Source organism: Leptonychotes weddellii, chromosome 1, assembly GCF_054177405.1.
Source record: "Leptonychotes weddellii isolate Sample4059 chromosome 1, ASM5417740v2, whole genome shotgun sequence".
In the NCBI taxonomy this organism is placed as follows: domain Eukaryota; kingdom Metazoa; phylum Chordata; class Mammalia; order Carnivora; family Phocidae; genus Leptonychotes; species Leptonychotes weddellii.
In genome coordinates, this window is record NC_138369.1 from 111,329,068 (window position 1) to 111,344,876 (window position 15,809).

The 15,809-nt window shown below is 35.4% G+C and overlaps 1 protein-coding gene across 1 annotated transcript in view; it reads left to right on the forward strand.

Moving 5' to 3' along the window:
- The window catches only part of NAALADL2 (N-acetylated alpha-linked acidic dipeptidase like 2), a 1,010,672-nt gene that overhangs the window by 646,087 nt on the left and 348,776 nt on the right, over positions 1-15,809 (forward strand). The window contains exon 6 of the mRNA XM_081813090.1: positions 8,560-8,679. Within this exon, the coding sequence (XP_081669216.1) occupies positions 8,560-8,679 (120 nt within the window). The remainder of the gene's footprint in view (positions 1-8,559; positions 8,680-15,809) is intronic.

Sequence of the window (15,809 nt, forward strand, 5' to 3'; positions counted from 1 at the left end):
GACAGAAAATTCTAGGTCCGCATTTTTATTTTTAGTGTTGACATGATTTAAAGCATGCCATTTACCAAGTTTAGTGATAATGTAACATTCTTAACAAATTTAGTATATATTTTAATCTCCATAAAGTACTAGTATTTAAATATGTACCTTATGGATAAAATTTACCTCATTTCAGTAGGTGCTGCAAATTCAATTTTTTCAGAACTAGAAAGATCTATGGAAAAGTTGATCCTTAGGTTTATGTACTATTTCAATACACTAATCTGATTGATTTTAAAAGAAGCAGAATTCTGTCACATTACTTTCATGGCCTCTAGGAAGAATTCTCTTGAATGAATTTGCAACTCCTTCAATATCCTTACCTTAATAAGTTGAGTATCATTTATTAAATAAAGTGCCCTGTGATTATTAATTTGTTTTTCCTTATATTTTAATTTGATGGTGAAAGATTAGGTGACTAATCCAGTGTTTAGCTCTCTGGGTCTCGCTAATATAACAAGAAACATTCAGCATTCAGCATTCAGCATACTGGGTGCCTCTTAAGTGCCAGTCACAGGGGACAAAGTGATCAATAAGAAAGCTCCAGACACTGTCCACATGCAGCTGGCCGTCTAATAGGAGAAACTGTCAGTTAGGTAAGCAATTGCAAACTGCATGCTTGAAACTACTGTGAGCAATAGCAAGATATTTAAATATTCTAAACTCGTTTCCTCATCTATAAAACGGGCAGAAGTACCTCCCAAATATGAATCTTCTGAAGATAGACTGAACACAATTGATATGCTCTCCTTAGTAAAATGTCTAGCACAGAGGACATAAATGGTTAAATATCGATTCCCCTATATCATGTCATAAACTAGTGACCACTTCAGTCCTTCTCCCAACCCTCCCTTCCTCTCTCTCTCTCAAAAGCCCTATGTTCAATTTCCAACTTTGTAATACCTGGGGGTTTTCTGTGAACTCCTCTTGCCCTCATCTCTCTCTTGCTGTTACCCACCTCTTGCTTTCTTCTCCTTCTCTCCTCTTTCTACTTTGCCAGGACCTAGGCACCAGCTTCAACCCATACCTCTAATGTATACCTGCTTCTGTTTTCAGCCACCTAGGACAGCCCTGAGTAATACATTGCTCTACCACTTAAAAGGCCAGGTACAAGTGCCCCAATGGTGCGCTGGAATGGTTCAAGTCAGCTTGTTCTGGCTAGTGGAAGTCAATTCTGTGAGTCTTTCCTAATTCTGATCTGATATTTAAACCACAAAAAATTATAAATCTACACATCAGGGATCGCCCCCCCACACACACACCAAGATACATTTTACTAACATACAGCTTCTCTGCACTCAGTAAGCTGCAAGAAACTGGTTTTCCAATTACAGCATGGCCACAGTATTCGGGTAAGGTACACAGAGCCAAGAACAATGCTACAGAGACCACTCAAAAGTCAGTAACAGTATTGTAAGGGGCAGAGAACTCCCTTCTGATTTCCATCTGAAAGGGGAAGTTCCTTAGATAAACTTTACCTTTCACTCAGAACTATTGGAAGATCAAGAGGTAAATTCTTTTTCCAAGAATTCCCTCAAATTATCTGTCAGAGGGGCACCTGGGTGGCTCAGTCGTTAAGCATCTGCCTTCAACTCAGGTCATGATCCCAGGGTCCTGGGATCGAGCCCTGCATCAGGCTCCCTGCTTCGTGGGAGGCCTGCTTCTCCCTCTCCCACTCCCCCTGCTTGTGTTCCCTCTCTGGCTGTCTGTCTCTGTAAAATAAATAAATAAAATCTTTAAAAAAAATTATCTGTCAGATGTAACCCCTTCTGGGATACTTGGAGCATTTTGTAAAATATCAACTGATCTTCCATCCTCTTTCTCAAGCAACTGAGACTGGTCCACCAGCTTCCTGCCTGGACTCTCAACACAGTGACCCTGTGTCCCAGTTGCCCTATACCCTGATGCCAGGAGACATGACTGAGTCATTCCAGGTTACTTATCTCCAAAGTGGTTAGCCAGGGCTGCTGCTGTTATTTTTTACTTCATTTCAAGAATCTTCCTAGTTGACTGCAGGCAAACAGAGTAAATAAGTTAAACATGTGGAAAGTGATAAAGTTGCAGAAACTCTCATAACCAGTTATTGCTGATATTCATGGAAATGTCAATGGAGTAGGATTAACGTCTTCTACATTCATTTATATTCTCCATTCTCAGGATGAGAAAGAATAATCTAGATCTAGTTTCTCTATACTACTTTTATTTCTAGGATTTGTCAACCACTTGGGCCAAATCTTCTTTTCAGTTTCTAAATATTTTTAAGTCTCCTTTTTGGTAAAAGCAGACCAACCAACCAACATACTATCACCTCTCTCAGCTGCATGTGTACCAGCTAACTATTGCTCCTGACTGTTGTGTATCACCTAACTATTGTTCTTTCCTTCATTGATAAATTTCCTGAAATTCTATCCCTATCTAATCTCTACCCCTATAAGAAAATTAATAACTTCCTATTTCAGTGTTCCATAGTCACGTTTTACTCCTTAACGTATAAAATGTCTTTGTTTCATTTGATAGAGCTCTTCATTCATTTGTTCTTAACCTCTGCCTAAAAAGTTCTTTCCCCCTGGTGAGTGCATGGCTTCTCATCAATTGGATGTGATCTCCATAGCAATGCCTGCTCTGACATTCTTATTAAAATAATTCCTTATCACCCTCTATTACATTACCCCTTCCTTATTGTTGTTAGGGCATATCATAACTAAAAGTCTTCTAACTTGTTAGTGTCTTTGTTTATCTTTTTATTGTTGACCTTCTAGCAAGAGAAAGTCACCAGAGCATGAAGGTACCTTTTGTAATTCATTTTCCTCCATACCTTCAGAAACTAGAATATAACCTGACACATACTATTGGAAAATGAAATAATTTCCTCTTTAATACACTCTTCCTTGGACTTCCATAATTATGTTTTCCTCCTAATTCTCTACATATTTTTCATAATCTCTCTTTTAGAAGACATATTTTTAGCTTTCAAAATGACTTTAACAAAAACAGTGAAAAGGAAAGATACTCTGATGGTTATTTTTAAATTATTGGCCAAATAATACAAATATCTAAATATTTTGTAAGGTAATATTTATTAAAATTAGGAAAACTTAAAGTATATTTTCTTCCCAACAAATCTATTTTTTCTTACTCTAGTATCTTATTCTTAACTTACATAATTCTGTCTATTGATTTTGGAGATTATAGACTTGAAACATAGAGATATAAACCCAACAGAATTGTGCTTCACTTTGGTTAAATTTCTATATTACAATAGTTTTAACTCAATTTTTCATCCTTTAGATGGATGTGCATTACATATTAGATTATAAAACATTTTGCAAATTTTTAAAATAATTACTATATGTCAAGACAACTAACCACTAGTCTGGCTTATCTTTGTTATTTCTGCTATAGAAATGTGGTCATCATGTCAGGAAGCCTTGCACTTAGTGTATCATTGTAGCAAATACTTTTTTCAGTAAGTGTATATATTACAGTAAAAAAAAAAAATGATAAAATTGACAAGCACCTCTTTATCTGATTTTTTACACCAAAAACAGCAAAATGGATTGTGTGTCTCATGCTTAATGCTGGATTCAGTTGGGATATACTAGCTTAGCACACTAGCTGATACCTCTTCTGATTGGTTAGGAGTGCATTTTAACTGATTAGTACTTGTGTTCCAGTTGTTAAAGATTTTAAATAGCTAAATATTATTTAAATAATTAATAGTTGTTAAATATTAATAGTTATTTTACGTTAAAATGTTAATTATTTTATACAGCTCCCTACTTATGCCAACCCCTAGTTGGTCTTCATTAGCTGGATTACCATCCTGAGAAGGAGTTTGAAAAGATGATGACTGATTAGTGATGTCTGCCACAGGAGTGGGAGGAAACAGTATTGCTTTTCATGCTTCGGTACAGTGTGGTTTCCATGATAATATCTGTGTGATGGAAAGCCATTGAGTGAACTTGAAAAAGAAGTGCTAATAAAATTCTAGCAGTCTCTGAATTTTGAAGTCTTCATAAATATTAACATGTTAATGCCTTCTAGAAAAGACAGAGGTAAATGTGGGAGGACTTTTTGATTTTTACAAGTTTTTAGTAGACATAAGCACTAATTTGAAGAGGATTCAAAGCTAGATTATATAAGATAGTAGTAAATTTCTGAAGTACAACTTGTACTTAGGTGACTAGTACTTCTGATGACACTGTATTTTGTCAGTATGAGAACTTCTTGGGCTTACCATTTCTGACTCTGAGTAGAAAATTACTGTTTTAGTCAAAGCAGCAATGCTTTTCAAACATTCTGTACATTCAGAATCTATTAGAGAAGAGCTAAGAGGATCCAGAGTGATTGATTTGGTTGAAAATGTCAAGTCTGAAAAATTTCAAAGCATACATCTTTCATAAGCATGAATAATTTTTGCTACCTCAAGAGAGAAGAGAAACATGGCACTGGCTTGTTCGTCACTGTGGAGCACAGACCACCCATAGGTAGATGGCCCTAGATATTCTTCTCTGACCTAGTTATTTCCATGATTGTCCTATTTATTTTATTTAGCTGACTACAGGAAATAACAATTCTACTCATTTCTCTTAGTTATTCCTTTCTTTTGCTTCTGCTCAGGATATTCTCACCATTTTTGTGTAGAAGCATTAAACAACTGATATAACAGAATAACACTTTTTAATGTTTTGAATTTTCATTATCTGGTTTATGATTCCTTCTACTCACATATTTTGCCACAAAAGATAATTGTATTTTAATATTTAGTGTTTATTTTGAAACCATGCCACTTTTTCTCTTAGCTGCTACCACACTCTCTGCTGTCATTGCAATACTTTAAAATCTTTAATGAAGTATAAAATACTTGTTTTTTTTTTGTTACAGTTGTTGTTGCTGTTTTAAGTTCTTTGTTTTTAGTCAAAAATTAAAGAATAGAATTTAAATAAAAATTAATGTGTAGATTGGGGTGCCTGGGTGGCTCAGTCGGTTAGGCGTCTGCCTTTGGCTCAGGTCATGATCTCATGGTCCTGGGATCGAGCCCCGCATCGGGCTCCCTGCTCAGCAGGGAGTCTGCTTCTCCCTCTCCTGCTGCCCCTCCCTCTGGCTCGTGTTCTCTCTCTCTCTCAAATGAATAAAATCTTTATAAAAAATAATGTGTAGACTTTTTTATATCTCTCCCAGGTTAAATTAAAAAATAAATAAAACAAAAGAGAACTAGTTCCATTTTACTTTGCACCTCTCATTTACCCCCTCCTATGTGTCAGGGAAGTCCTCAATGGAAAAGCTGGTGCACACAAGTGAATAATTCAACCAGTACATAGGTTCCTGCTCATTTGATATTTTCCAAGGGGACTAGTCAGATGTAACTTAATCCTTGGTATTTGGACATAAATTAAACATAGTACCTCAGTTGGTTGACTGGATGATTGTCCAGTGTGACAGAATACGTATAATAAGAAAGGTTCATTGTAGAAACAAAAATGTGTGGAAAGAAATGGCTTGACATTTTATCATCATTGTATATTCATTTGTGTCTTAGAAAACTTCAATGTGCTTTCTTGCAGCTGTGATTTTTCAGTTTGCGTAAAGATAAATAGGAAAGACTTTCAGGAAGGACCTGATTCAGAGGCATCTTTTGAAGGCAATAGATACATTTTTATTATCACCTGTCAAACCATGAGAACATTGATTTCTGTAATTATTGATTTTTAATGCAGAAGCCAAAATAAATTGGTATAATGATGCTGTGTTGAGGACAATCTTTGTGAAAAAAGAAAAAAAAAACCCTCTTTTTACGTGTTAAAATGCTTGAATCTATTGATGTGCTATTTAAAGAAAGATAATTAAAGAGCTCTTTAATTAAAATTGCCATTATTGAGGCAAGGTATTGCTATTTTCCAATAATGTAAACTGGTGTTTTTGTAACTCTCACATCTTTCTGGTATATACACAAACAAAAAGTCAAAGTCTAGCTCACACCCTCTCAAGCCAGCATGATCATCCCCCAGCCTCTCCTAAATGTGAAAAATAAGTTCATTAATATAACCAATTGAGTAATATCCTTGTTTTAAGATGATATCAGTGAATCACACATAATTAGTAGGTAGCTTAAAAATTTAAATGAATAATATGAATTCTCTCATTTTTCCACTGTGATGATTATTAATATTATGTGATCATTTATTTAATCAGGCTTTTAAAATCATAAATCCATGGTTATTTATATTGTAATGGTATTAGCAAACTCAAAAATTATATTAATAAGGCACTGCTTTAAATCCCATTTTAATAGGAACAAAATTGTTATCCAAAACCATTCTGATAGAAGAGCTTTTAACAAGGTTTTCTTTTTTTCTTTTTTTTTTTTTAGTTTTTGCTGTAGTGTTCCATGATTCATTGTTTGTATATAACACCCAGTGCTCCATTCAATACATGCCCTCCTTAATACCCATCACCAGGCTAACCCATTCCCCCACCCCCTCCCCTCTAGAACCCTCAGTTTGTTCTCAGAGTCCATAGTCTCTTTTCTTAAGACATCCATTTGAAAGTACAGCTTAACTTTTCAGAGATATCGTATAAACTATAATAGTTTCAACTTACGACTGATGAAATAACAGTATATACTGGACATCTGGGTGAAGAGTGAGAAATGTGCATGATGGGCCTTCACTGAGGAAAATTTTTATATATATATGAAGAGATGAGTCCAGTGAGGTCCTCATGAGAGTCAGAAATGAATCACTGTGGGATTCAAAGTAGAGAAGGTCACATACTTGGGCAACAGGGAAATACAGTTCATCAGAAGGTAACATTTGATTGTTCCATGACAATGAATCATGGAACACTACATCAAAAACTAATGATGTATGGTGATTAACATAACATAATAAAATAAAAAAACAAAACAACAACAACAACAAAAGAAGGTAACATTTGAAAAGGGCTTTATTGTATCAGTAAAGTTTTGACAGATGCAGATGAATGAAATGGTTAAGGAAATATTTCATGCCAGAAATGTTTCCTCTAACAGATTTGCCAGTGTCTTGGTGGTATTCACATGTGCTTCTAAAAACAGAATTCTCTCTTCATATGAGCCTTCTATGGAAGCCCTTTGCATGAAACTGGCCAAAGAAATTAGCTCCAGTTGAGAAAGGTGGGAAGTTAGAGGTCTGGATTCTCCACCTTTATTCTTTCACTATTTGCCACCACTAACTCCTTAATGTCTCAATGTGTAGATGCTGTAGTTTTAAACCGCACATTCTGTATTATCATGTTATCATTGGGAAGCATAACAATTGCTGTTTTTTTAAAGACTTATTTATTTTTGAGGTTGGGGGGGCACAGAAGGAGAGAATCTTTAAGCAGACTCCCCTCTGAGCACAGAGTGTGGCATGGGACTCAATCTCACAAACCTGAGATCATGACCTGACCTGAAAACAAGTCAGACAATTAACTGACTAAGCCACCCAGGCACCCCAACGATTACTATTTTAATAATAGAAATTATGGAAACTAAACCTAAAAGGAATAATCTTGGATCATAGGAATAAGGAATCATCTTGGATCATAGGAATATGTGTTTGATAAAACCCTCAGTATGGTACTTTTCAAGGAGAAGGAAAGGGGCAACTACATAGAGGATTCTCATTAGAATCTCCAGAAAGGCGTAAAATTTTCACATTAATAAAAGGGGACTTTTAAAAATAAGAAATATTTGATGTAGAATATAAGATAACTGTAAGGAGGTAGTGGGAAATGTGACAGAAATTGTAGTCTGGGCTCATGTTCTAAAATCCTTGAATGCCAGACTGGCGCATATTGTTGGTTGTACAGGTTGTATCCTGCATAACCCAAGGGGTTGTCATTCACACTGAATATATGTACCACCTGAACAGCTGTGCATGACGGACTTTACTTAATTTGGATAACAATTGAGAGCCTTTGGATTGTTTGTAAGTCTAAGAATGGTATGATTTTTGTCGAACTGTAAGGACATTAATCTTATATTTTGTGAAATGGTTCAAATTCCAGAAACATAAATATATAATATACCAAATTCGATCATCTGTTAGAGGAATGAATTGAGGCTGTAACTTGTTTAGAAGGGAGAGGGCAAAGGAAAAATGAATCTAAAACTTTTTTAAAAAATTTTTATTTAAATTCAATTTAGTTAACATATAGTGTATTATTAGTTTCAGGGGTAGAATTTAGTGATTCATCAGTTGCATATAACACCCAGTGCTCATTACATCAACTGCCCTCCTTAATGCCCATCACCCAGTCACCTCATGCCCCACCGATCACCCCTTTAGCACCCCTCAGTTTGTGACTCTAAACCATTTTTTTAAGTGACCAGAGGAATTGTTTTATCCTAATAGAAATAGGAAGATCACGTCTGTAGTGATTGGGTCAGGGTAAGAGTAGAAATAGTTCTTTTTTGAATATTTCAAATTATTGTGAATGATTTTGTCATACTAAATGGACAGTTTGCTGTATTTTTCTTTTTCTCTTCTCTTTCAGGCTGAAGTCATTGATGTGGGTTATGGAAATGCAGATGATTTAAAAAGGATTCAAAAAATGAAAAATACAACGAATCAGATTGCGCTCCTGAAATTAGGAAAATTGCCATTACTTTATAAGGTTGGTCCGATGCTGTTTGTTGGTGGTAGGGTGATATATATATATATATATATATATATATTTTTTTTTTTTTTTTTGAGTTACATGCCTCTGTGAGTGGAGAGAAAGAGAGAGACCTAGGAGAAGGGAAAAGAGAGGCACAAAGAGTCAGAGAATGTCACAAGAGATGACTTTACCAAAATAGAACATTTTAAATTAAAATCTTTAAGAGAAAAATTAATGTTCTTATTACTTAAGACAGAAGATACTTTAAGCTGGGTATTGGAGTTTGTTGGACCTTGATAAAATTGGCATACTCTTTATAATAATATCAATGTAGAATGCTAGGAATGAGAACCAGAGTTTCCTCTTACGACATATGACATATGTGAAGCTTCTTTTATCAAAACTGACTAATTCCTGTGTGCTTTGTGTTAGACCAGTATCTAGCAGATTTACACTCCTTAGTGATTGATTTTGTCAACTGTATAACTTCACAGTTACCGACTGTACTCAAGAATTTAATTAAAATATAATATGCTAAGTAGAAACAGAATTTTGATTTATTTTATTTAAATAGAAGTTTATTAACACTCATCCACTAGATACATTTACATAATTAAAGCAGCTCAATCTAAGTATCTCATAATGAACCACCACGATAGACAGCTACTACTGCTTATTCTTACTTCATTTTCTTTTTCTATTAAAAAAGAATGGTCAGGGGCATGTGGATGACACAGTCAGTTAAGCATACGACTCTTGGTTTCCACTCAGGTCCTGATCTCAGGATTGTGAGCTTGAGCCCCACATGGAGCTCCCAGCTCAGCATGGAATCTGCTTAAGACTCCCTCTCCCTCTTCCCCTTCTCCCTGCTCTCTCTTGCACACACACACTATCTCTCTCTATAATAAATAAATAAATCTTAAAAAAAAAAAAAAGAATGGTCACTGGAGTTGTGTCACTGGAACTGTCTGGTTCTTAAGATATATTGGATTTCTCCTCATCCAACACTTAAAGATCTTTGCTTCCCAGGCCCAAAAATTTTCCAGAAATCTGTTTGCACACTCTGTAAGGACACAAGAGAACATCCTGTGTCTGTTATTCATTACCTTCCATGGATGCCCTTATACTTAAATCAATCTCTGATAATAGATAATTAGCTAGAATTTTAAGGTAGTCTTAAAAATACATTATATTTGAGATATATGATATATGTGTATCAATGTGATATTAATTTTTAGCAGTGTAATTTGTCAATGTATATTAAATTGCTTAATCACATTTTGATCCAGTAATTCCAGTTCAACCAGTATATTATAAAGAGGGAGAAACAGAGATGATAAACATCATCATCATCAATGATGTGACAAATTCTGGAATGATATGTTTGTCCAGTTTAGTATTGAAAATGATGCTATTTGTATGGCTGAATACTATACAATTACAATGTAAAGAAGAATATTGAGGAGCGCCTGGGTGGCTCAGTCGGTTAAGCATCTGCCTTCAGCTCAGATCATGATCCCAGGGTCCTGGGATTGAGTCCTGCGCTGGGGTCCCTGCTCAGTGGGGAGTCTGCTTCTCCCTCTGCCTGCCGCTCCCCCTGCTTGTGTGCACACTCTCTCTCTCTCTGTCAGATAAAATCTTTAAAAAAAAAAGAATATTGAACAGCATGTGAAAATCCTCATAAGTCAAACAAGTTATAAAGTAGACATTTATAATAATTATCATAATAATGATTGTATTATTGTTACTTCTAAAGATAGCATGTTAGTAATATGGGATAAATACTTTTCAAAGTGTTATTTTAAATGTATTGTCACATTAATCTTCACAATAATCATGTTGTTGGGTGGGGACCGTTATTATCTTCAGTTTACAGGAGAGGTAACTAAGGCAGGAAACGAATAAGCGACTGGCTCAAAGACGACCAGACAGTGAAATGAAACAATCAGGATTTATATCCAGGCGGTCCCACCTCACATCCTGAGTCTTTAATGTGTAAGTGTATATGTGTAGTTAGAGTAGATTGGTAGACAGATTTGCTAGCTAGCTAGCTAACCAAGATGATAAATTGGAATTTTTAACTGAGGCTCTAATATATCCAAGAATGTGTATTTCAATATGAACTACCCAACACCAGTATTTCAAAGGAAATAATTAAAAACTTGTTAGAGTGTTGCTGAGCCTCTTACATCTGGTATATAAAAGATTTGGAGGATGGGGCAGGGAGAAGATTTTATGAATATAAATTTTGGAGAAATTTATTTTTTTAAGATTTTATTTATTGAGAAAGAGAGAGAGAGAGTGAGAGTGAGCATGAGCAGGGAGAGAGGGAGAAACAGACTCCTTACTGAGTAGGAAGCCCTGCCCAGGGCTCGATCCCAGGACCCTGAGATCATGACCTGAGTTGCAGGCAGACGCTTAACTGACTGAGCCATCCAGGCACCCCTGGAGAAATTTATTTTAAGTTCCATTGTAAGCCTAGTGATTAGAGCTTCAATGGAACCATGTGGAGGCCTTAATGTGTGTCCTCCGCAGTATGGGGGACATGATAGACTGGTGCCTGACTCACCCAAGAAACCTGAAAGTAAGAGATGGTTTTGCTCAGCATCTAATAAATGAGCAGAATAGGAGTGTCTGTGTTGGGATTGGCCTATGTCTTCAGAGCTGGGAGCAGAAAAATATATGTGTGTTTATATATTTGTGTAATATCTATATCTCTCTATATTTATAGATAGATACAGTTATATATACATACACACAATATTTGCCGGAGACCTAGAAATGGTATCTATAATTGGCTCTTTAAGAAAATACAAAGTAGCTGCCTGCCTAGTCCTTCTGGTCTAGAGAATGCACTAATGTTTATTGTGACTCTTGGAAAGGAGAATGCAGTAGTAGAGAGGTAACACAAATTCATACTGATCTGAAAACTATCCAAAAAGAAAAACTAATTTATATTAGGTATATTTTCTAGTGAAACAAAAGAGTATAAGTAATTACATGTTTTTGTTAAGCTACTTGATTTTAGGTCTAGTCAAATCTGTAGTTCTTTGGTCTGGGCTAGACTAGTGGGAGTAGATTATTTCTCCTGGCCAAGAAATGGTTTGTCTGCCCACACCCCCCAACCCCCTTGTTCTGATGCACCTTCCTTTGACCCAAAAAGGCTCACAGCTCTCCAGTGTTATTTACTCCAGCCTCTAGGGGCCAATTATATAAATTGGGTCAATGGAATTATGGATGATTTCTACTTCTTTATATTTTCCCATTGTTAGTAATATGGGCTAGATATTTTTCTAAGCATTTTTATGTACTATCACATTTGTCTTCATAATAACTATATTATTGAAGTAGGGACCATTATTATATTCAATTTATAGGTAAGTATCATTAGCGCATAAGGAAAGAAAGGAAACAGAGTTCACTCCTTCTGCAATAACAGACCGGAGCTGGTGGAGGGCAGGAAGATGAAATTTTAAATCAAGGGTAGAGTTTTGATCACGATGTAAGATGACATATTCTAATTATTTAAGACACGTGACTCAAATTGATTAGAGGACTTTAAAAATTACCAATAATCAGAAGAAGTCTTCTTCCAGGTGTTTGGGGATCCTCTCCAGATATGTCCTGAATGGGCAATGAGAAACAGAGCAGCATTGTTTCTGGTACTTGAATTCTGCTTGTTCAGTCTTCCAGTGATATACGTTGACTAAAATGTTGTTTGTGGGAGGGACCAATTATGTAAATTGGATTGGTGAGATTATGGATGATAAAAAATTCAAGTTACATAGTAAAGACATACAAAAACTTTTGTAACAGAATTTATAGGTCAAATACTCAAAATCCTTACCAGTAGATTATGAGTTAAAGCAAGTTTCTTTATATTTAACTGCTCCAGGGAATATTTATATTATAAAACCATTTGGCCATATCTACGAAGCAATGAATTAGTGGTTTATCTAGAATAGGACACAGTTATTAAAAACCTGGTGTATTTCCCCTCATCATCTTATTTATAGGCCCATGAGTAGATCTAACAAAGAGATCTATGCAGAAAGAGGCTTGCCACAAACAGTATTATCTTCTAGGCAGAGGAGACAAGGAATCCTTTCTTTAACTTTTTAAATTCCACTCTAGCCATCTCTGTGTTCTGTAGATTATCCCAGATATTTTGGTTGAATCATTGATAATACATTTATTAATACACATTCACATAGTGAAGAAAAAGGAAGCATGGACTAGATAAGGTTGTACAGCATGGTAACAGTTGAGTGTGTTTAACGGGTCTATCAAGTATATTCTGGGGCTGACACCAGAAAGCGAGATAATATAGTGATACAGCTGGGTTGAAAATGGCAGAGAACCAATTGATGTGTATCACAACTGCTAATCATGATTCTCAATAAGCATCTGGACTGGGAACATGCAGCTGAATGTATAAAGAGAAAAGTTCATCTTTTCTTACTTGTGCAGTAGCTACTAAATCAGAGTTCAAAAATAAATTTGGGTGGGATTCTCTGCATCTAAGATAGATCAAAAAGGGAAACTAATTGTGATATTATCTCCTAAAATGAGTAGAAAAATAATCTGTGGCCAAGAAGGAGGAGATCTCATTAGTTTTATCATAAATACTGTCTATGTGTTAATTTAGTCTCCATGAAGGGTTTGATGAGAAAATCCCTACAGTGTGTAGCAGAAACCATGAAAGAGGCACATGGCTTTTAAATGTATGTCTTGACATCCATACGTTGTTACTGCAGGGGAGAGCCAACCCAGTTCTCCAGATCTAACTTGTGCTAGTTCCTTAAGCTTAAACCTTAAAGGAAAGGCTTTGGGTTTATTTTGGTTTTGTATTTTAGCAGTTTATTATATGGGAGAGTGCTTTAAGTCTTTAAACTTTAAGACAGAATATTGTATGTCATAATGGATCCACTTAGATTTTTCTGTGACAATCTGAAACTTAGTAAAGCCCATCCTAAGACCATCACATATTCCCAAATTGCTGAATAGCACTCTAGAATGAAATTTATTTTATAAATGTAATAAAAGCATTTGGCTTTCATTTTAGAGCCATTTTCACAAAAGCAATAATAAAAAAATTACTGTACACTTCATGACAACTAGAAATCATATAAATCCTACTGAAATATGGAGGCTGGGCCATCGTCTAGGTCCATACCACACATCAGCCTCATGTCTTACAGGAGTTAAATTTGTAGGCAGTGAAATTATAGATGAATGCATATATTTATGCCTTTTTTTGCATGATGATATTACATATAAAAATCCACAAATGCTATTGTTGTTTTTTTATAAAAGGAGTAACAGACAGCACATTCCTAGCACTCATTGTTAAATAGTAACATATATCTGTAAGTATTAACTGGTTTTTAAATTTTTCTTATTTACCTTTCTATCCTTATAATCAGAATTTTAATGATCCAGGAATCCAAATGATTTTGTAATTTCCTATAAATGAACCATTTTCCTATCTATTCATCCAATAAGATTTATATTTTAATATTAATTGTGTATTGTTTGGCCAGTGTGTAACTTTTTATTTTTTTTTAAAGATTTTATTTATTTATTTGAGAGAGAGAGAATGAGAGACAGAGAGCATGAGAAGGAGGAAGGTCAGAGGGAGAAGCAGACTCCCCGCTGAGCAGGGAGCCCGATGCGGGACTTGATCCCGGGACTCCAGGATCATGACCTGAGCCGAAGGCAGTCGCCTAACCAACTGAGCCACCCAGGCGCCCAAGCCAGTGTGTAACTTAACCAACCACTACTTAAATACATAAAGCATTCTTACACAGGTAGACCTCTTAGAAGAGCTGGAGGGAAATGAGAGGTAGTAAACAACTGTTAGGTGTTTATACTTCGGAATAGAATGTTTCCCACAGATTAGGAAGGAGTAGTATTATTTAAAGCAAGTAAACTTCATACTATTTACTTAATTTATAAAGTAATTAAATTTAAAATGTTGAGGTGGGGATTTAGTGAGGAAATATCTATAGGTATTGGTGATTTCCCAATCAATATTCAACAAATGGACAGTTGGATGATCAATAAAAAATCTTCTAGTTCAGGTAAAATAAATAAATGTTCTGCCTCTGTCTCTGCCATTCCCCCTGCTTGCGCTTTCTCTGACAAATAAGTAAATAAAATCTTTAAAAAAAAAAAAGGTATTCAATATTTTTTAGAGATAAAATATTCACAGTATGTTTTATGTGTGTGTGGCGGATGCATGTGCACACTGGTATAATCTTATGTGTGATGTGGCAATGAGGCTGGAAAGATAGGAAAAAAAAAGAAAATAACTTTTTTTTTAGGATTTTATTTATTTATTTGAGAGAGAGAGAGCAAGCGAGAGAGAGAGAGAGAGCACAAGCAGCAGGGAGGGGCTGAGAGAGAGAGGCAGAGGGAGAGGGAGAGGCAGAGGGAGAACCAGACTCCCCATTGAGCAGGGAGCCCGATGCAGGTCTCCATCCCAAAACTCGGGATCATGACCTGAACTGAGGGCAGACGCTTAACCCACTTAACCTACTGAGCCAACCAGGTGCCCTGAAAACCCCCATTTTTATTGAAAGTTTTAGTGCATTATAATTTCCCCTGGTATTGATGATCCTAGTGGATCTATTTATGTGGCATTCTATGAATATTTCAGATTAAAAAATATTTAAATCAGCACCATTGTATGGTGCTTTTCGATATGGTTTTGTGTATGGAAGCAAACTTGCTCCTTTTTTCTTAAGACAATTTTTGGAAGTATTTTATGAAAATAAAAAACAAACACTATCTTGATATTTAGGAAGAGTACACTTGTTCACTGATTGATTTAATGAGGTACTTCCAACCCAGTTCTCAGAAGTAATTACAAAAGACCAGTGCTCCATATTTTATAATTATAAAACTCCAGAGCTGCTCCGTTGATCAAAGAAAATATGGTCAGGACTAGAAAACAAAGTCAGAAAACAATGGTTTAATGTATTTAAAAGCTAAATCTGCTGTTGTTTTTAAAATCAGAATGCTTTCCATTTTCCACTGACTGACTTTACTTATTTTTCTAAATGACTTAGACCAAATATTACCATATCTACAAACTAAGTAGCTTTTGTTGAAATACAACTTCAATCATAAGTTGTAATGAA